Genomic DNA, 21,662 nt, shown 5'->3' on the forward strand with positions numbered 1-21,662 from the left:
TTTTCCAGTGAGCTGTTAAATAAAGAGCAGGAGCCTATAATAATGTATATGCGAAAGAGTGGGTGCCGATCAGAAGATGGTCGAGAATAATAATGCTGGTCAATGTAGGGTGACCATAGGGTTGAAATGAAAAAGTCAAGAGATTGTTGGCAATTAAAGTTAGTATAGAGTTTTGTTAGGTGGAAAGTTGGGGGGAAAACTGCTGCGCAATTTAACTAGTATGTAAAGTTACATAAATACTGAATAGTATTGCATATACAGTTGGTATAGAATGGAGAACCGTATAAAGTTTGGAAGCAGGAATTTGATAGAGCATTAGACTTCGTTTTTACCTTTGCTGCCTGGGTGGGCGAGAAGTGAGTCAGTTTGATATGAGTTAAGCTGCAACTGAAAACGAAAATGGATGTTTAAACGCAGATGGGTAGCATCTTTTGCGAATGGATGGTTATAGAGTGGGTTGATTGTGTGAGATATCTTTGCTGATCGAAGAAAGGGAAGTTGCTTCTTATGGTTGTTTCTTCTTATTGAAAGTAATTCTTCCGATGATTTATAATTTTTTTTTTTTTTTATAGCGATAAGAATAATATTAACTAAAAGATGATGAGCCCGGCGTTGCCCGGGCAAAAAATAACAACAAACGTACATTTTGCTGTTTTATACATCGAACAAAATGCTTAATATTAATTATGATGAAATAATTGATAAATTTCCTGATTTAAAGACTAGGAAACAGAATTTTTAAATAAAGTTTATTCATATTTATATACTTACTTTTTTAAAACTATCTTGGCTTTTATTTAAACTATCTTTTTCATTATTCAATTTATCTCTCAATGGTAAAATATTATATTATTTAAATATTAACCAAAAAGGTTAAATTAAACAATTAATATTTTAAGGTAATATTGTTATTGTATAACAACTTTTGTTAGACATTTAATAAAATAAATTTCAATTTTTTTAAATTTGTAAACAAACTTCAAACTTTTCTGGAAAAACTAAAATTTATTGTTGTATATTAAATATTTTTTATTAATAAAAATTTAAGATTTGTTTTAGTTTTTCACACTATTTAGTTTTGTTTTATTTATTGTTTCATATTTTTTGTGCGCTCTATTTCTTGTGGGAGAGAGAGGGAGCCCGGTAAGAAGAAAATGTCTAGGGCCCCAAAGTGGGTTAATCTGGTCCTGGATACCATTCCTTTTAATTAAGTTGTAGTGTGCACTTCTTTCGGGCGCGTTGTCTCACAGACGTCCAGTCCCGAATCCGACCTCTCACATACGCGACCGTTCGTGCAAAACCGAATCCGCAGTCAACAAGGTTTCTGTGTCTGCCTTAAAAGATACAGTGGTGTCAGTCCTGACATAAGCATCACCGGTCTGGTGCCGACCCTCTGGTCACAATTGCACATGTAATTAATGGACGACACCATAGGGACTTGAAATGGCAAATTTTAGTATGTGCTTCAACGTATACAGTAGGCTAATATACAGTAGGCTAATATAGACGGCCGGATGGCCGAGCGGTCAAGGTGGCAGCCTACCGCTCTGGGGGACCCGGGATCGAATCCGAACGGGTCGAAAATCCCCAGGAATTTTTCGGGGGGTGGTCCGTTCGGATATGTCGGGCCCCGTCCCTCACCACCCGGTCGCCCCATTGTGGGCCTGGCCGAACCCATAATGGGCCTTCTAAAAGAGGCCCTCTTAGTGCCCACAGGGCGGAAAGAGCTAAAAAAAAAAAAAAAAAAAAAAAAAAAAAAAAAAAGTAGGTCTAATATAGAGGCCGGATGGCCGAGCGCTCAAGGTGGCAGCCTACTGTTCTGGGAGACCCGGGTTCGAATCCGAACGGGTCGAGAAATCCCCAGGAATTTTTCGGGGTGGTCCGTTCGGATATGTCGGGCCCCGTCCCTCACCACCCGGTAGCCCCATTGTGGGCCTGGCCGAACCCATGATGGGCCTACTATAAGAGGCCTTCTTAGTGCCCACAGGGTTAAAAGAGTTAAAAAAAAAGTAGGCTAATATATATACATAAAAATATCAATTTATACTTTATTACAGCATTTCTTATACATGTACCAAAGTGAATTTTAATTTTTTACGTAATAACGGCATATTTGGGATATAGGCCTACTACTGACTTCAGCGACACTTATTACAAGTTCACCTAACTCTCAATAGAATAAACCAACGTGAATATAAGATGAGGAATGATATCCAGGCCAAATTACTTATGAAAACTTAAAATGTAAACAAAAATATTTGAGTTGTAAAAGAAATTCGCCAAGTAAAATTTGACAATTTAGACAGTGGTCGAATTTTTCTTAGTAGTTTTTCTTTGGTAAAGATAAGCTTGGAGCTTAAAGGCGAGATGTAAGGTAAATACAGGTAAAAATCCTGTGGGTACTTTCAAGCGCCAAGTTTAAAGAAAAAGTGTTAAGAAAAATTTGACCACAGTCTAAACTGTCATAAGGTTTTTTTACTTGGCGAAATTTTTTTACATCTCACATGATTTTGTTTGGATATCAATTGTTCTTTGTTTAATAATTGTATTATTATGTCAAGATCGGTCATCGGAGCTCGACGACCAAATGCGCTGCCAATCGAACGCGATAGGCGGCATATCGAGATCTGTAGACAGTAGACGGTGTATCGAAAGCGTCGGTAGCGCCGTTTAGAAAAATCGTTATTAAAAGTTTTAATCGGCATAAATTTGAGCTTTTGTAATTCTGAGTAACATTTTGAATAAAATTCATTTGTTTTCATGTAATTTTATCTTTATAAGCATAAAAATAAGCCGTAAAACTGAATTAGCTCTATGAAAACTCTGTGAACTTTGATCTATTGACCCGGAAGTTTGGCGAGCACCTCACCGATAACAAGGAAGGCGTAAGTTTAAAATTTGAGCTTTCTAGACCTGGTAGTTTTTTCTCTACGAGAATCTGCAGTGCCAGATGAATAAAAAGAAAATACAGCTATTTTGCGATTTTTGCACTTTTGAATCGTTTATATTTCGGCAACCGCTTTATAAAAAACCTTGAAATTTTGCACACTACCTAAGAAAACAGTTTTCTTTCGAACGAGATATTCGAAATTACTTCAGGTATTTGGAGGTGGAGAAATTGATCCCCGAAAATCGGCAACTCTGATTTCTGTATATGTAATCAGTCAGCGACATTTTACTTGGCGGGATCAGATTCAGATCAGATTCAAATCCTGAAATCTAGCTTTAAAATTCGAACATATACACATTGAAATTTACATAAAATATTTATTTACACAAGTTAATATTTTTAATTAAATAAATTTATATGCAAATATACTTTAATTAATTGTACGAATTACAAGATATCACAATCCACACATAATTGCATACACAATTACATTTTAATACAGAATAATTGCCGAATATTTTATTATAGATTATAAAAATCTAGATTTTAGAATGTGTAATGCTAAGAAATAAATTATTATCTAATTTGTTTTATTAATTAAAATATCATTTAAAACACTCTTTCTCTTTTCTAATTAAGTTAATTATTTTTATTGTAATATTAATAAAGCAATTAATTAGAATATATTAGCAATTAATTAGAAGATTAGATTCATTACTAAAATAATTTATTATATCGTCTATGTTTGATGGATTATTTGGTTCAGGTAAAATTCCTTCAAGTAATTCTGTTTCCGTTGGTATAGCTGAATAATTGTAATTTTCAATATTAGGTGGTATCTGTGAAATTGTAGGTGAAACTTGTAGATTATAGGAAGTAGATGATGCAAAAATTTGATTTACCAAACTGTTTGGTTCTAAATTCTCAGTTCTTCCTGCTAAAAATAAAAATTAAAAAATTTGATCAATAAAAAGTATAGAAGTTTATGTGAAGAGCTTAAAGTAACTATAGAATAATTTAATTCATAACATAAAATAACTATAGGATAATTCAGAAATGAATAATTATGCTGGTAACCAATGGTATGATATTGCCTTTTTATTTGATCTGTACCTGAATAATAAAAACTCATTTTATAAAATCATCAAATTAGATTTGAACTTAGATTATTTGCTCCACATTTAGGTTTTGTCTCTTCTTGAGGAATTCAGATTTGAATCTATTTAGGTTATTTTTATGGATAGTTTATACTATTTTTTGCAAAACGTATGATTAACATATTTTTCAGAATAAAAATCTGGACTTGTTGATTTATGAATACGGAAAACAAGATATATTTTACAAATTTTCAAAAATATGGCATCATTGTTGTCACATTTCTGAATTTATGAAAAATTTCTCTCATCACGATGATTTTTGTTGTCCGTCGAATAAATAATATTGTCGAAGCTAAGATCCAGTTGACCAGAAAAGACCTATTAATCCAAACTTAGCTCAAAAGATTTTTTCTAAACTTAGGAAAAACAGAAAAAATAATTGGAAAGAACTGAAATGTTTGGAAAATTATCTGTATTATTAAATGTTTTGAAAAATTATCTTGTTAGGCTGCAATTTGAAAGCATCGTAGACCTATAAATTCCCACTGTCATCTGTCTGTCGTTCTTCCATAATCTCGAGAACGGAGTTAGATAGATGAAAGTCGAGACCAGATATGGAAAGATTGGGGGCAGGAGGCCCCGATTAAATATATAAGAACTTCTGATGCATAAATTATACTGGAAGTCACGTTATTTCAATTCAAAAATTTTTTCCTGAAAGGAGTTAGATTGATTGATGACTCTATTGCTAACAGAAAAAGTGTAATGGACAGGGGCAAAATACTACTAATTTGAGGTAGAGAGCATATATTGATATTTTTAATTAAATACATTAAAAATATATATATGATTAAAAATTGCAGCCCGGCATTATGTCGATGTAACAACAAAAAATTTCTCGTTCCTTTATGTTTTTTTTTATTATTATTCAGTCTGCGCTGTGAGGGTCTTTTTTTCAGTTTCTTCAAGGGTTCATCCAGGTTCAAAATGAGGTGAATGGTGAAGGAAGGTCTGCCTAGATATATCCGGAACAGACTATCTTCGAATTTTGTTTTGGAGTTTTTTGATCGCCCGGAATTGAATCCTGCATTTCCAGAGCGGTGACTGATGCTTAATCTCAGCCAACCGGTCGAAGACACTTTTAATTTAATTTAATGCTTCTTCTGAACTTGTGGAATATGACTAACTATAATTTCTTCTATTACGATCGTATCTGGACTTAAAGGAATGGTTCAACATGAGTGAGCTTGAGAAACGAAGTTTCAATCCATGCTATATATGATAAATTATGGAGTGCGGATCGGATTCAAACTCGAAGCTTCACTTTAATCTAGATGATATTGATTAAATTTGATCAAGAAAACTTTCTTGGCTGGTTCTACAACGCTAATTTAATTTACATTTTTAATAAAATAATATCCATTTTTTCCATCGAAACAAACAAAACAGACGTAAACTAGTTAATATTTTACAAACAAAAATAATAATTATTGTTATAGTGAAGAAACTTACCATATTCTAGAAACTGATAGCATCTGTAATTTTCATGATTTCTTAATCTTCTTAAAATTTTCTCTTTTTCTTTCGAATATAATGCGCTTCTAAATATATCTTTACACTTAATTGTTCTTTTATCATTGTTTTTCATTTTTAACCACGCCTGTAAATAAACTAAGCTATATGAAAATTTTAGAGCTTGATACATAAAAATTCATTAATTAAAACGTAAATGCATTTACAATCAATGTTCCCTCTAATTTTTTTTGTAGATGAGCGGAACATATACTTCTCTGAGCAAAAAAATAATTTTTGCTGAGCAGATTCTGAGCAAAAAGTTTTTCTGAGCATATATATATACAAGGTATAAAATCTTATTTTTTCCTATAAAAGTTAAAATAATTAACTATAAAGTAGAGATTAAAATTCATTTTAAAACATACTTCCATACAAAATATCTTTTGTCAATGATTTAAGGTATTTAATCGAAATATACGTAGCAATAATCATGTTGCAGAGTGAGTAAGTAATAAGTAAATAACAATTCAAATCAGTGCGCTAGCTCGCCTGCGCGGCAACAATTTGAGCAGTGCGCAGCCACGCAGCTTAGAGGGAACATTGTTTACAATGAATTTGCATTGTTTAAAGAAGTGTCTGTAATAACGGTATACACAGTACTATAAGTCAGTGATGAAACTGAAGTGTTGTTTTTTTTTTGTTGTTGTTTAAAAAATTCTCTTTATTCAAATTCTATCTTATGAAACTTTTCAATAAATTATTTTATGTTGGTTTTGTATTGTTTTTCAATTTGCTTTCGGGGCTTTTTCCTAGATTTTAGACTTTTAAAATAAATTATTGGCCAAGAATTTATTATAGCTTTCTCGTTTTAACATATTTTATCTCTTTCCGCTCTGAATACTGAGGGTCTTCTTTTGGTAAACCCAAAGTGGGGTGGCGAGGGACAGCGCCTCAACATATTCTGAAGGAGCACCCAAGAAAAATTCCTGAGATTTTTGATCGGTTCGATCCAGGTTATTATCTTAACCGATCTGTCCATACTATTACATTAAAAAATTTTTATTATTTATGAATCTATAGACTCAACCTTATTTTCCATAAGCATCATATTTATGTTGCGTTATATAAATCTGTACAAGTGGTCCTCGACTTTCGGCAACTCACTCTTTCACACACATTACTTTGTTATTTTTTAAATTGCCTTTCATGAACCAAATCTGTACAATGCTCGAAATTTTGGATAATATGGATTCCTGTGGATCAAACATTCCTTAATGGATTTAACTATAATCGACTATATAGCCTGTAATATGCTGGTAACATTAATCAAGCTGATGCTCTGTCGTTAATTTATCACCTAATCAGACGCAAATTAATTTGTGATATTAAAATATTTTTATAGACAACGAACTTAACAGGTGAACAAATAACTTCCTGGATGTTCATTTATAGAACTGGATGTTGCTTAGTAAAAAATGTAAAATATTAGCATAATTTTATATACTTCTATAAGGATTTTATGTCTTATAAACGGCAGATTTATTTGTGATTGTATAATTCTGTAATTCTAGATTTTTGCTTCCTCAAATTTAAATTTGATTATAATGAGACTTATTTGTTGAGTGCGGGATTTTCTTTACTGTTATGAAAGAGCTAGGTTTAATCCATGTGTAATTTCTCACCTTTGATCATTCACTCCACTGAGGATCGGGTTGGCTGATAGTGATCAGATTGATTCAAACTGAGATCATTCATATAGTCCAAGCCCACCTGTGGGCAAGTGGATAAAACCACTAAACACTGACAGTTGGTCGTGGGTTCGCGGCTGACCACGTGGAGTTTTTCGGGTTTTTTCACGTTAGTAACACCTAAATAGGGGCCAGTTTCCCTTAAAAGACCTCCCGGGAGGCATTTTCACTTGTCAGATCGCCCATGTGTCACGTTGCCGTAGCCAAAGAAACCTAAACTATATGGTCGATGATCAGTAGCGTAACTACATATGAGTGGGCTTTTCTGCAACGTTTCCAAAAGTCAATGATAAAATTTAATTTAGTTTTAGTTGAAAATGAATTCCCGTTACTCAAATTCTATCTTATAAAAATTTGACGTCTAAAATTTTTAATAATTGCTTCTTAGAAGAAGTACCCCGTTGGGTTTTCTATAATATTTATTACAATAAGCCTATTTTGTAATGAACACTGACCGCCTAATTTTTTTTCTGGACTTAATTGCAGCAAATTGTTTATTGCCTTGGACAAGACCAGTTTCCGCGCTTCTAAATTTTCGATACAAAGTAGCCATATACTCTCTCCTTCTTTGAATTTCTCAAATTCTTTATAATTTTTACTTTAGAGAATGAACGTTCGGAACAATTAGTGTAAAAAATAATAGAAAAGTCGTACAGATATGCTAGATACTTCTGATTGAAGACCACGCGCTTGGAGATCCACTAATTCTTTCACTGTGGTTCTTTTAGAAACGTTTTTCTCTAAGTAAGACCCAGATGCGAGCAGTTGCGTTGAGAATTATGGCCTGGAACACCCTGTATAGGTAAAAAGAAAATGATAACGTGATTATAACGGAAACAAATGTTTCGTTTAATGGGAAATGTCCTGTAATTTATTTGATAATTTTTCTATACAAAATTCATGACCTTTATGACTTTTCATCTCAGTTTTAGGACCCCGCTTTCACACTACAAAGTTTACAAAGTTTTTAAATTTACCAAATTTATCAAATATTTTTTATAATTTATGAAAGCCTAATAATTTCGAACTAAACATTCAATGTGGTTACACCTTGAAATTGTCGCACTGATCATGAGTTCACCATCGCTAGCCTATAATATAGTACTTTGTATCAATAAGTCATATTCAATTTAAATTTATATTTATTTTATTGTAACATTTTTATTATATATGGCTATATGATAACAATCTTAATTTCTATTCATTCAAAATTAGTTTTCCTGTCATGATCGTAACGCTCCATCTTATAAGTCATGAATAATGAGAATTAATGCAGTAAGACATCATGAAAAAATTCATGTTGCTTAAACTCGAATTTGCATCATTAAAAATGTATGAATATACAAATTAAATTTATTTTAAAGATCTAATAGTTGATTTTATTATTGAAAACGGATTAAATGGATTTGTCTGTAGTAAGCGTACATTTGTCCTATTTCAATTTTAATTTCGGTATCTCATCTCAACCAATTTTGTTGACCAGATAATGCTTAATATTTATGATTCATCTAATATCTGTAAATGTGAGGAATTTGGAATCAAATGCAATATCAGCTTTGGAATCTGCATAAGTACTATAAATAGGACTTATATATATACTAGTATATATCTCAGAAACATTTATTTCAAAGTAACCATGACTATTTTTCTATTCGTGACTCTTTTGAAATATCAGAATGCTAATAGCTAATATAGCCTAATGGTTAGGATATCTGACGTTCACCGAGAAGACCCGGGTTTAGTTTCCGGCATGGAAAGATTTAGACGACCGAATAGTGGAATGATTAAGATGGCATCCTACCACTCTGGAATTTTTCGGGAATGGTCTGGCCGGATATATTGGGTCCCGTCCCTCACCACCCAATCGTCCCATTATGGGCCTGGTCGAGCCCATATTGGACTTGCTAAAATAAAAGGCTCTCTTATCGCCCGTAGGGCAAAGAGAGTTAAAAAAAGAATGATCAGAACAAAAAAGAATAAATAAACGAGAGCGAAAAGCTTTTACCTGTAATTAAGTAGAATTATACTATAATAGACAATAATTCTGCAAAACAAAGACAAAGCAACTAAAAATTATCCTCAATTAACCTTCACCTGTTTTAATGTTTCTGAAAATAAAACAGTCAATCACGAAGAATAATTCTGGATAAAATTACGCAAAAACTTGTTTCAAAAGTCATCTACAGCTTTAAAAAATTGTATTGTATTAAACGAAACTGACAGAAATGTTAAAATTATCAAAAGTACAATAGATTCTCGCGAATTCGGCCATTCCTCGCACAGAGCGAGTCAGATTGGTGAGAGTGCTGGATTAAATGGATTTGTCTCATACGAGTAGTAGGCGTACATTTGTCCTATTTCAATTTTAATTTCGGTATCTCATCTCAACCAATTTTCTAGTATTTAGACTTAATGAAAATGAATGACATAACTTATCACCCTTTGATACTAATTTTTTGAAGGCAATCAAGCAAATGATACGGGGATCTGAAACGCAATAATGTAGCCTACATAGAAATGAAACCCGAGTAAACAGGAAAACTGGATGTATGAATTACTAACATTTTCATGAAAATAAGAGCACATAGTCAATCCCACTGGAGGATGTGCAGGATAATTGTCAGGCCGTATTATCGAAGATCGGATTACTGATTCTACTGTATATGATATTTTTTTTTATTAGCGATTTGATATTCATAGCACAAAAATTTTTAAAAATATTTCCATTATTAACTTTATTATAAAAATTATACAGCACTATATTATTTTTAATATACCATAAAATTAAAATTTAATGTGTTTTCGTCCCCATTTAATAATGAATTAATATTTAACATAAATTTCACGAATAACAAAAACTTTTTACCAAAAATATTTCAGAAGGCTTGTCTATAAACTTATTTTTCGATTTTCTGTTATCTTTCCAAAGGATTTTAAATATTCTATTAGATTTGTCGATCCAACATAATTTTTCTCCAAATTTTCCACTTTCAAGAGCTGGTATTAAAAAGTCTTCTATGAAATACAGCTGAAAAATTATATACTGTAAAACTATGCAGAAAATTACGTACATAAAGGAAATTAAATTCTTATTTAAAGGAAATTCAACTAGGAGATTCTGAACACAAAATCTTGGGTTTTGACATATTATGTCAAATTTGAAGGTTTTTGTTCAGAATCTTCTAATATAGTATCAGGATCTAATATAGTAAGGACATATTAATGAAAAATGTAGTATTTAATGTTAAGTGAATAGCATTTTCAAGTATGAAAATAAGTTTTGAAATGAAAGATTGATTTAAACAAAAATAAAGCAGTATTTATTTTTAAAAATTAAAATATCATAAATGATTTGAGAGTTTAAACTATTATTATAAATGGCAAAAAGACAGGAAAAAGAAAGCAAAGTTAGATTAAACAACCTGTTATGTGCTTTATGAAAACACTGTAAATACAGTATTTGCATAAAGCCACATAATAGTATTGTACAGTACATAAATTGTGCAATACTATTATGTATTAATTCAATTATTATAATATAATAATAAATTATAATAGTATTAATATTAATAGAACAATATTAATACCGTTATGTATAAATTGTACATAAATAAATACAGCAGTTACGTGGCTTTATGTAAATATAGGCCTATTCAATACTTTTTGAAATAAGCTTTGAGATAACTAGAGTACTAAAAAATATTTTATCCAGTAATACCTTATATATAATCAGACATAAAAATGTAAAGAATAGACAAAAGTGTTCTTGGATGATTCCTTTCTAAATTTTTAAATATGTAAAAATTGTTTACGTTACTTGGAATCTTTTAGAAGAAGATGCAAAAAAATATGATAATCTTGCTCTTATATTGTGTGGTACATTGCAGAAGCGATGTTGTTTTAGTGTTCCTTCTATTTATTTCTAAATCCATGACAGATTTTTAAAAACCAACAGTATATAACTATACTAACTTCTGGACTTTCAATACTATTTTCGGCAGTAATTTAAACTGATGCCAGAGTGGACATTCGTTTTCAATCGCCAATAGTGTTGGAACAGTTTACAGTTAACTGTGACAGATGATGTTTAAATAAGACAAATCTTTATTTACAATCGCTAAATTAATTAAATTCATCTCCAGAATTTAGTAATAAGAAAGACAATTTGTTCAACGTGTGCCAGGAAAAATTCCCCATACCATTACACCCCTACATCAACTTGCACGGTTGTGGCCAGACAGGAAATCCCATGGATTCATGTTGGTTTTGTCAAATTCTGAGTCTTCCATCAGCATGATGCAACAGGACTGAGTCATCAGACCAAGCAACTATTTTCTAATCTTCGCTGATCCATTGCTGGTGTTGTGTGCATAAAGAGACATAGTCTTATGACTCAACACCAACAACGTTACTCGAACTGCCGTCAGCTATTGTAGCCCATTCGTAACAAGGTGCGATTAGTGGTTCGGTATGATATTTTATTCTGCTCAAGATTGAAATCTGAAGTGATCTGTGAGATTATGGTGTTGCTGTCTGCTCGCACAATTCTAGCCATCTTTCTCCGACTTCTGTCATGAAGAAGCGATTTTCTTCAATAGGAGTATCGATGACTACGTTAGTTCTTCGTTGCACCATTCTCGATATACTCTTGAAACTGATACGTGAAAAGCTCACAAGAGCTGATGTTTTAGAAATGCTTTATCCATCACGTCTTCCACCGACTATCATGCCCATTTAAAGTTTATTAGATTTTTCGTTTACCCTATTCTTGATACGCAATGACTAATGCTAGAAAGGTTATTCTGCTGCATTTATTTCAAAAAGTGTACTCATGCGATTTGCATAATAGAGAAACATCCGAATTGTTTGTTAATAAAAATAAAACTAAGAGAAGGCGATTACTCCAAATGCACTTACAGTGTAGTTTTTTCTCTCGAATTATATTAATGTAGGTGTCATGTTAAATCCAGTGTCACCTGACACTGGACGTTAAACTTTCTTTTATAAATGTCTGTATCATTATGGAGTATTTGAATATATATATTTTTTTCTATTGATTGTACATTTTTTACCACCTGTGTGATTATACCATGGTGACTGTGCATATCTCAATCGAATTGCGGCTATCTAAAATTCTAAAATTTTATGAGTATCTAAAACTTTGAATAAATGAGTATCGAAAATTCTACCTGTTTCTCCTATGTAATGTTTGGGAAATCACACGTACATTTCAATTTATATACTATTCCTTTTTTACATAAGTCACTCAAAGGCGGTTGATTTTTTATATTATTTATTATTATTATAGTTTGCAAGGAGACCTACAAAGTTGTAAATATTCTATAATTTTATCATCCAATATCACCTACATTGGTTTTATTCGAGAGAAAAAATACTCTAACTGCATTTGGAATGATTTTGGTTTTATTTTTATTAAAAATGAAGAATTTTAAAATTATATATAAGAAATATTTTATTAAACATTTGTGATAATTAATGCTGTTTTATACAGTAACACTGAAAAGAGATCGTTAATTACACTTTGATCCGAAATGTATATGTCATATTTTTCTGAAAAAAAATAAATAAAGATAGTTGATCAGCTGTAACTGGAATTTTTGAGTGACCAGAAAGATTTCGCAGGCACATAGAATTCGGCTTATAGAGAATATTACACATTAATATTGCGGTTCCCATAAAGAAGTAAAATTAATTTATTATGCGAAACAAAAACATTTCAAACTTACCTTTGATGATGTAACGCCATTCATTTTGAGAAAAGTAATTTGAGGAAAAAATCTAAAAAATTGCAATTAATGTAATTTAATGATAGATAAAATAACGTATATATTCAAATTAAATTATTTTTAAAACGTTTTAAATGATCATTGAATTTATATTGTAATTTTGTTTGCGTATCTATTTTAACAACTATAACACACAGGAAGGTATAATTAGGGCTGACTTTTAAAAAGAACTAGCCTACATAAAACTTTTTGTTACAGATGACAATATTTTAATAATATAAAAGCCGTTGTCTGTGTCTGTCTGGTTGTGTGTATGTATGAATTTCCTATAACTCCTGCAATTTTTGCCCAATCCAGAAGAAATTTTGGTTATATTCGTTTCATGTTCTAACAGAAAGTATAGACTACGTATATTGTGGCAATATTAGCTATAGAATAAACGTTTTATCTATTTCGGTTAACATCAGTGACCTCATTTACTTCATGCTTGACGACGGAATTTCCCTTAAGTTGCATTTCTAAATATTTTGGAAAATGGCGTATTTTAAACTTCCTTCATTAAATTTAAAATTTTAATTTTAATAAAAGATATCTGCTTCGTGTCACTTCTATAACAATTTTTTTAAAATCTTTCTGTAGTGACCATGTGACGCTTTATTATCCAATCGAAAGTAACGATCTAACGAACATGTTATTTAAAATGTATTATTGCACTTCAATTATATTCCGACGGGCAGTATAAGCTATGGAATTTCTTGAAATCTGTACTCTTCTTCAGTCTAGAAATTCTCCCGTCAAGTATTACGGGAGAATTTCTAGTAACTTAATATTATTAATTACGGCAAAATCTTATTATTCGATTGTTACAGACGGCCAAATGAAGGCATGCTATCATAAACATTTAGCTCTGGTCCCGGATACAAATGCATTCCAAAATCTTATACATAAAAACATTTTAATATAAATTAAAGCTTCTTTTTTAATTAGGGAAAAATCTATTTTTATTTGTTTTGTTGATTTTGTTTTCGTTTTTATTTCCTTCGGGGACGAGAGAAACTTCATAGTTATTACTGCTTGGGCGCCGTACACTGGAGCACTTAGGGCACGTGTCCTCTTTTCGCCTTTGTCTCCCTTTTTCTAATCTCCAAGGGACCTCATATTACTTTATCAACAAACAACAGAAAATTTATGATTTCTAGTCTATTTTGTAAATTTAAAATAAACCAATGAATAATATTTGATGATTGTCCCACGCAACTTCGTCGTATGTTGACCAAAACTTGATTTTTAAAATAAGGAATGTTCCTCGTTTTCAAGGCCAATTTAGCCCCGATTACAACCAGTGGCACATTGCGAGAGCTCTGATCCGACGTTGAATCAGTTTGACGTGTCTTGCATAATGTATGATGTCCTTTTTCATAGTGCATGCCCTTCTTTGTACAGTCTGTAGGCACTACTGTCCAGATTCCATCGCATTTCTCTTAGTATCAGATTAAGGTATAATCACATATGTTGATATAAAACAAGATTTTAAAGCTTTACAACAGTGGTTCTTAGCTTTGACACACTAGGAGGAATGAAAAGAGGGTATAAGAAAAGTGAAATGCCTTCTAGAAAAGTTTTTACAATTGCTTTCTTACGAAATGAAATTTTTATTCGGGGAAAAATGAAAAGTGTAAATATTAACTTCACTTTTAGAGATGTTAAAGAGAAAAAATATTAAGGATTCCTGATTTAATAGATCAATTTATACTGTCAAATAACATTTATTATTTAAGTATGAACTTAATTAACTTATATTTTTATTCAATTTAAAGTTTTAACTTTTATGATTTGATTATGAAAGAAGTTTTTTGAATAGAAACGAAATTGGGTACTTATTTACTATTATAGCTCCTTGTCCTTTCTTCTTCGTATTTTATTCTTATATAGCTATATATTTGGCTATTAGTTGACTTATCACACCACGTTTTTTAGGAAACTTGACTTGGGCGTTTTTCTTTTTGTTTTTTAATAAATTCCAACTCCAATATGTACAGTACATTTCGGGTTTTTCCCTCTCTTCAGTTGGAGTAATACATTTAAAACAATAATGTAAAAGATTTTCTCATTATTGTTTTAAATGTATTACTTCAACTGAAGAGAGGGAAAACCCCGAAATGTACTGTACATATTGGAGTTGGAATTTATTAAAAAACAAAAAGAAAAACGCCCAAGTCAAGTTTCCTAAGAAACATGGTGTGATAAGTCCAAAAATAATAGCCAAATATATAGCTATATAAGAATAAAATATTTGGTACTTATGTTTATTTATTTTCTTTTTTGCAAAACAAGCTAATTTAAATTATTAATTAAATTATCATTAGATTAAAATAAATAATTTATAAAATAAAATAGAATAAATAATAAAATTAAAATAACAACAGAAAAGCTTCAAAAGTAATCTTATAACATTAAACTATGCAGAAATTTTTATTTAAAAACAAACAATAAATAAAAAGTTATTTATTTATTGTTTGTTTTAATTTTTAATTTACATGAAAACTAAATTTAATGTTTATCATTCTTGCACTTAAAATATATGAAAAAAAGCAGCTTAAAATCACATACTTATTTTTTATTGCGCATTATAAATTTTATTAGTTTTATTTTGTTAAAGCCATTCAGTTGCCTAATACAGTAATACAGAATCAAACTGTCTGATTGCGGACCAAAGTATGCATAAACAGTAGACTGGCAAACCACAAATGATTTGTATATGCCACATATACCAAATTTAATTTTAATTTCGGCATATTTCTGTCATTCTTAAATAAGCAAGCTCAAACATATTTTATACGTCATTTAACTGCCCTAATAATAACAATTTAATGAGTTTAATATGTTTTATTTATGTCTTCTGAATGGAGAATTGATTTATTGTTGAACTGAATGTAACGCAATTTAATCACAAATAATTTTAAGGTTATATATATATATGTATATAAAGTATATTATTCGAGATTAAATTTCATGTTATATTCAGTTCAACAATAAATCAATTCTCCATTCAGAAGACATAAATAAAACATATTAGGGAACTGCTTCTTATATATATAAAAGAAGCAATTTCCTAATTTAAATTCTTGTATAATTTTACTACAAACTTAAAATTTAATTAATAAAAAAACTAATCAACTAATAGAGAGAGAGACAGAAAACATTTTAAAATTTTATTTTATTGTTGAATGCAAACTATGTATTCTCAATTTAATAGTACAGTATTATATATTATTATACTTTATTGTTTATCGCTATAAATAATACATTAAAATTCAATTAAATTCCGTGCTTATATACGAAATAAATTAGAAAAAATTGTTGTTATTACAGTCTATCATTTTAATAAAAAAGACCAATTTTGAATTCGTTGATTAGATTCTCTTCGTATGTGAATTTCTTATATTTTTTTAATTGATTGGCTTTTATTGTTTATTTTTAAGTTCGTTCAGCTTCGTTCTAGTTAAACTCAATTAAGACAACGCCCAAAAGAATTATCAAGAGTGTACGTGGACTGCATTAATCTATATAGCCTATATAATTAACATTTAGTTTCGTTTTTCCAAATATTTAAAATGGTTATAATTAATGTTTTTATTCCTTGCTTTATATTTTTATTTTTGGAATTTCAAAAGTATTTTTGAAAGTAAATAAAATCGTATTTTACATAAAATATTCTTATTTATATAATAAATATAATCTAATTTACTCTCAAACTAAGTTTTGAAGTATACAAAAGCTAAAAACAGAAGCAGTAAAACCAACAGAACTAAAATATCAATTTTTTGATTAATTTTAGTTATATTGAATATAGATTTCATAAGTCTACATTTGAAAAAGTGGAAAATAGTTTACTGAATATTATTCATAGTATTTTATAATGAAAAATATTTTGTTATGAAGTTTTTCTCTATGAAATCCATATTTGAAAATGTATTAATTATACGTAAGCTTAGCTCGTGTATTTAGCATAGAGAAATTGGAAATATAAAAGTTAAAATCATTCGATGCTATCCCAATATATCCAATATAAACATTCTATCAGATATTCAACAATACTTTTAATTATGACAATGTGTTTTTGACTCAAATTACGATAAACAGTTTATATGCCATTTTTAAACATTTCATACATAAAAAATATAAATTTAAAAATTTTTCTTAAAATACAGTTTTTTATATCATTTGTAAGCCTTCTCGCATCTTCAAAATAAAGTTAATTCCTAACTTCAGTAAGAAAATTGAATATTGTTAATTAATATAAAGTGGGGCCAAAATTAATTAACTTTTTTATTTTTATGTTTTGTTTTTGTTTCATCGTCTACTGATAACCCGAAGACAATCACTAGCCGATCAGTCGAGGGAACAGAGAACAAAAGGGAGAAGGTCGGCAGATCAACAGAAAAAGGAAGAAAAAGAGAGATATACATAGAAAAAGTAGAATAGACATTCTGGACATTCTGCACCTTGATTCTTATCCGTCTTTAGAGTAGTGCTGTAGGCTATATCAAGGGATCAATCAGTTCTTTAAACCTAGTTTTGAATTGTCCGTTCATATAGTTATTGGGCTGAAATTTAAATAAATTAAAATTTTCAGCCCAGCATTGTGACGCTGTCACGATAAATAATTTGTTTAGACAAAATTTCTGGCTTGATTATAATGTAAGGATATTTGAGCGTCTCCAATTATTTCCGTAAATTAGAAAACAATAAGTATATTTTATGAAACGGTTTTGCCAATAAGATTTCAAATGATTTACACAACGAAATCGATAGGATCTGATCACCAGATTAATCATTAAATATTACAAATATATCTGGTTCATTTATTTTCAGTTCTCGCTTTTATGTGAAGACTCGCCATCGAAAATAACCAAGACTGAAGATCCAATACAAATGTTGGATGTAACAAGAAAAAATAGCGTTGAAAAGAGAGATATATATATATACAGTATATATATACGATTTATTTGTTTTGAGAATATTTATTTCTATCAGATAGAGATTAAAAGTAAATACGTCTGCTGGAGAATAAAAATGAAATGCGTATATCTTTAAATAGCTTTAACGATTAACACTCAATTTCCTTTAAACAAAATTTAAAAAAAACAAATAAAAATTCTATTTGTAGAAATATCTTATCTGCAGTAAGAATTTTTCGAATTGCAGTTCAAAATCGCAATGTGCATATAATCGAAGACAGTTCTGGACACAAGCCAAATAGTCATTGACTCAGGACGCTGAACTTTTGAAGATGCCAAAAATTGAAAAAAGCATTTTAAAAAAACATTAGAAATTGTTAGTGTAAAATGCTAAAACAAAATTGAAATTAAACTAAACAAAACACAAATTACAAAGGAAAATTAATCTTTGAAACTTTTTAGTTCATCGTAGATGAATTAAGTCAGCTGCCAACATCTAACCTCATTTAGAACCTCACAAACTTTGAGCTGACATTATATATAACGTTCTATGGAAAAATATGTTTTTCTTAACAGATCTATTTGTTAATGTTTTTAATTAAAATCAACATCGAAAATAAAAACTGATAAAATATAAAACGTTATTTTTTTGTATTAAAACAACTTTTTTTAACGATGTAATGAAATGTTAACATTTTCTATTGAAAACTTTTAAATTATTTACTACATCTATATAATAAAAATGATGAAATTGGCTATCGAATTTTACTTGAATAAACTAGTAAATTTCATAATCTACGTCTAAAACAATGAAATATTTTATAAGAATTCTGTCTCTTCTTTCTCAATTCGTAAACAAATTGATTTTTGTACAGATTTTCTATTCCGAATTTCAATTGTTTCCAGATTATAAACGTATTCTGTGAATTCGTCTATAATCTGAATCCCAATAATATGATTTTATAAGAATCTTGAAAAAAAAAATCCAAAAGGCAATTTCTTTATTATACTTTTACTAATAGCGATTTCTTTATTATACTTTTACTAATGAATTTGATTCGAAATTCAAAATTTAATTTGTATGTACTATTTTTATTTTGATGATTCATCGAATGAAAATGCTAAGTCTACTAAAGAATTTTTTGTTTCTTATTTTATCTGAGGATTGTTTGCTATCTGAAGGGTAATGATCTTTACTTATAAAGTTTAAAATAAATAAATAGCTATTTCATATATTCATTTCTTAAAAACGCTTTATGTAATATTGTCTTATGATTCATTAACTATTTACTATTAAAATAGTTCATAAGAAATTATTACGCAAAGCTATTTCTAGAGATAAGTAAAACCTTAAACTGTAAAATCACTTTGTTTAAAATAAGTAAATAAATATTTTTATATATTATTCCTTGTAATTGCTTTATATGGTAATATCATATGCTTCACTAACCATTTCCTATTAAATTTTCCTTTACATTGCTTTGACCTCGACTAATTAAATATCTGTGAACTTAGCGACCAAATTTACAGATAATTTAGTCATCGGAATTTCCACTTTTTCATTTACTGTCTGGTTTTGAATCTGTTTAATCTACTTTTTTTTTTTTAATTCTAAAATATTTCTGTCAATGATCCAATTTTTTAAATAAAGGATTTTATCATTAAAATAAATTATTATACAGAAAATTGAAAATATAAATTACGATAAAATAGTGAAGATTTTACATAAAAAACAATAATTTTTGGCAAAAAATAACAATCTACAAGATCTGTACTGTTATACTTTAATATAAGAAAATATATTTCACTTAGATTTTATCTGTACGTATCTAGCTTTAACACAGTAAATTTGGAAAATTCAAAAGTTCTAATTTAATAATCTCTTAATACTATTAAATTGAATTAGACTAATTAAATTAAATTAAAATACTCAAGCTGGGTGACTCCCTCCCTTTCCTAGTGTCCCTAATAATAATAATAATAATAAAAACTTCAGAATCCCTCTTCCTACCATACTTCTTATTTCTCTCCCCAGAAATTAACAACCTCTGATCCCTTTTATTTTTAATAGCCTTTCTAGTAAAGCTCCCAATATTCTTAACACACTTATGGCTCCCAAGGTAGCCGGTTCCATAACTAATTTAATGTAACTGTATCATATTTTTTAGCTTAAAAATATTAAATTTAATATTATGAAAAACTCAACGAGCTATATAAAACTTTATAATTTCAAAAATTAATTTTTCATATTAGATACACAAAATTATTGTTTTTAAATTTTAAATATGCTTAGAAAATCAGCCATTTTAAAATATTCATTGTTACATAAATAAACTATTGAAATTAATTAATTTAACAGAATAAAAGTTTCAGCTTTCTATTTAAAAATAATTTTCTGACTACATATAAGGCTCTTAATTTTAAATCAAAGGTCAATCTATAAATAAGTATTTTATATATATATAGTGAGTGGTTACTAGAATAATAATAATCTATTTATTAAAAATTTTTAATAATTAAAACATTCAAATATAATATTTAAAAAATTATATGACAATTTATAAATTCTTCTCATTACTTACATTTTAGAGTCCTTATTACCAAATTAAATCCACAACAATTAATAAATAACCAAAATATGATACCATTTTAAGTATTTATGGTATAAATATTGTTTTATATTTTAATATTTTTGTTTATGTTTTCATTTACTTTGGTTTGCAGTATTTAAAAATTAGAAACTTAAAAATTTAATACATAAAATGCAATTTAAAAAGAGAATTCCTTATTTATTTTTTTACTAGAATACACAGTACCAGTACCTTCAATATTAGTCTCTTAAATTAAGAATATATATTTTTTTAATTTAACAAAAAATTTTTTAGAAAATTTCTTTAATTACAATTTATTTTATTTTTGTTATCAATTAGGTATAAAAATTTCGTTTTCCTTTAATGAAAGTTTTAATTTTACAATATGATAAAGTTTCATGGATTTCACAATATAACAAAATTTTATATAAAATTATTACACATAAAAAATATTCCAAAACAAATTGAAATATTTATTATTATTAAAAATTTTGTCAACTTAATAAATTGAAGTTTTCCTTCTTTTATTGTCTTTTCCTTAAAATATTTTGGAAGACAAAATGAAAAGCTTTTTTTAATAAAAATTCTTTTATGTATTTTTTAAATTATATTTTGTTAAAAATTAAAAATCTTAATGAATATATTGGTCTTTCTTCAGAGTAAAATACTATTTGTCTCGTAATTAATACTCTCGTAAGCTGCAATATTAATTATAAAGTATTAATTACAGCTGGATTAAATACTGTATTAAAAAATAAGTAACAATTATCGTGAATAAGATAAAACAATTCCTTTCAAAAAGGTAAATTGTTTATACAATATTTGAAATATTTACAATAAATTAATCAAAGAAATGTGAATATAGAATATAATTAACAATTAATATCTATTGATGTTATAGGATATAATATAACTACGATATATTGTACAGTACACGATGATAAAGTTATAAAATAACTACAAATAATAATAGTCCACAGTATAAGACAAAATTATATCAAACAACAGGCTTACTTCATTTCACAATGCTAATTGTTAATTTTTTCAACAACAGATTTAAAACGGTGTAGAAATTTTCACATAATTATATTATTTTTTAAAAATATAAAAATT

At 28.8% G+C, this 21,662-nt stretch overlaps 1 protein-coding gene across 1 annotated transcript; it reads right to left on the reverse strand.

The window, feature by feature from the left end:
- Nucleotides 1–3,576: 3,576 nt before the first annotated feature.
- Nucleotides 3,577–13,021, reverse strand: LOC136973974 (uncharacterized). The gene is made up of 4 exons (XM_067268748.1): nt 12,998–13,021; nt 10,117–10,278; nt 5,500–5,647; nt 3,577–3,827 (listed from the first exon to the last, which is right to left on the reverse strand). Exons 1-4 carry the CDS (start codon nt 13,019–13,021, stop codon nt 3,577–3,579), a joined length of 585 nt encoding a protein of 194 aa, XP_067124849.1.
- Nucleotides 13,022–21,662: the final 8,641 nt, after the last annotated feature.

This window comes from Centruroides vittatus, unplaced genomic scaffold (assembly GCF_030686945.1).
Source record: "Centruroides vittatus isolate TY-2023 unplaced genomic scaffold, ASM3068694v2 contig_3343, whole genome shotgun sequence".
NCBI classification, from domain to species: domain Eukaryota; kingdom Metazoa; phylum Arthropoda; class Arachnida; order Scorpiones; family Buthidae; genus Centruroides; species Centruroides vittatus.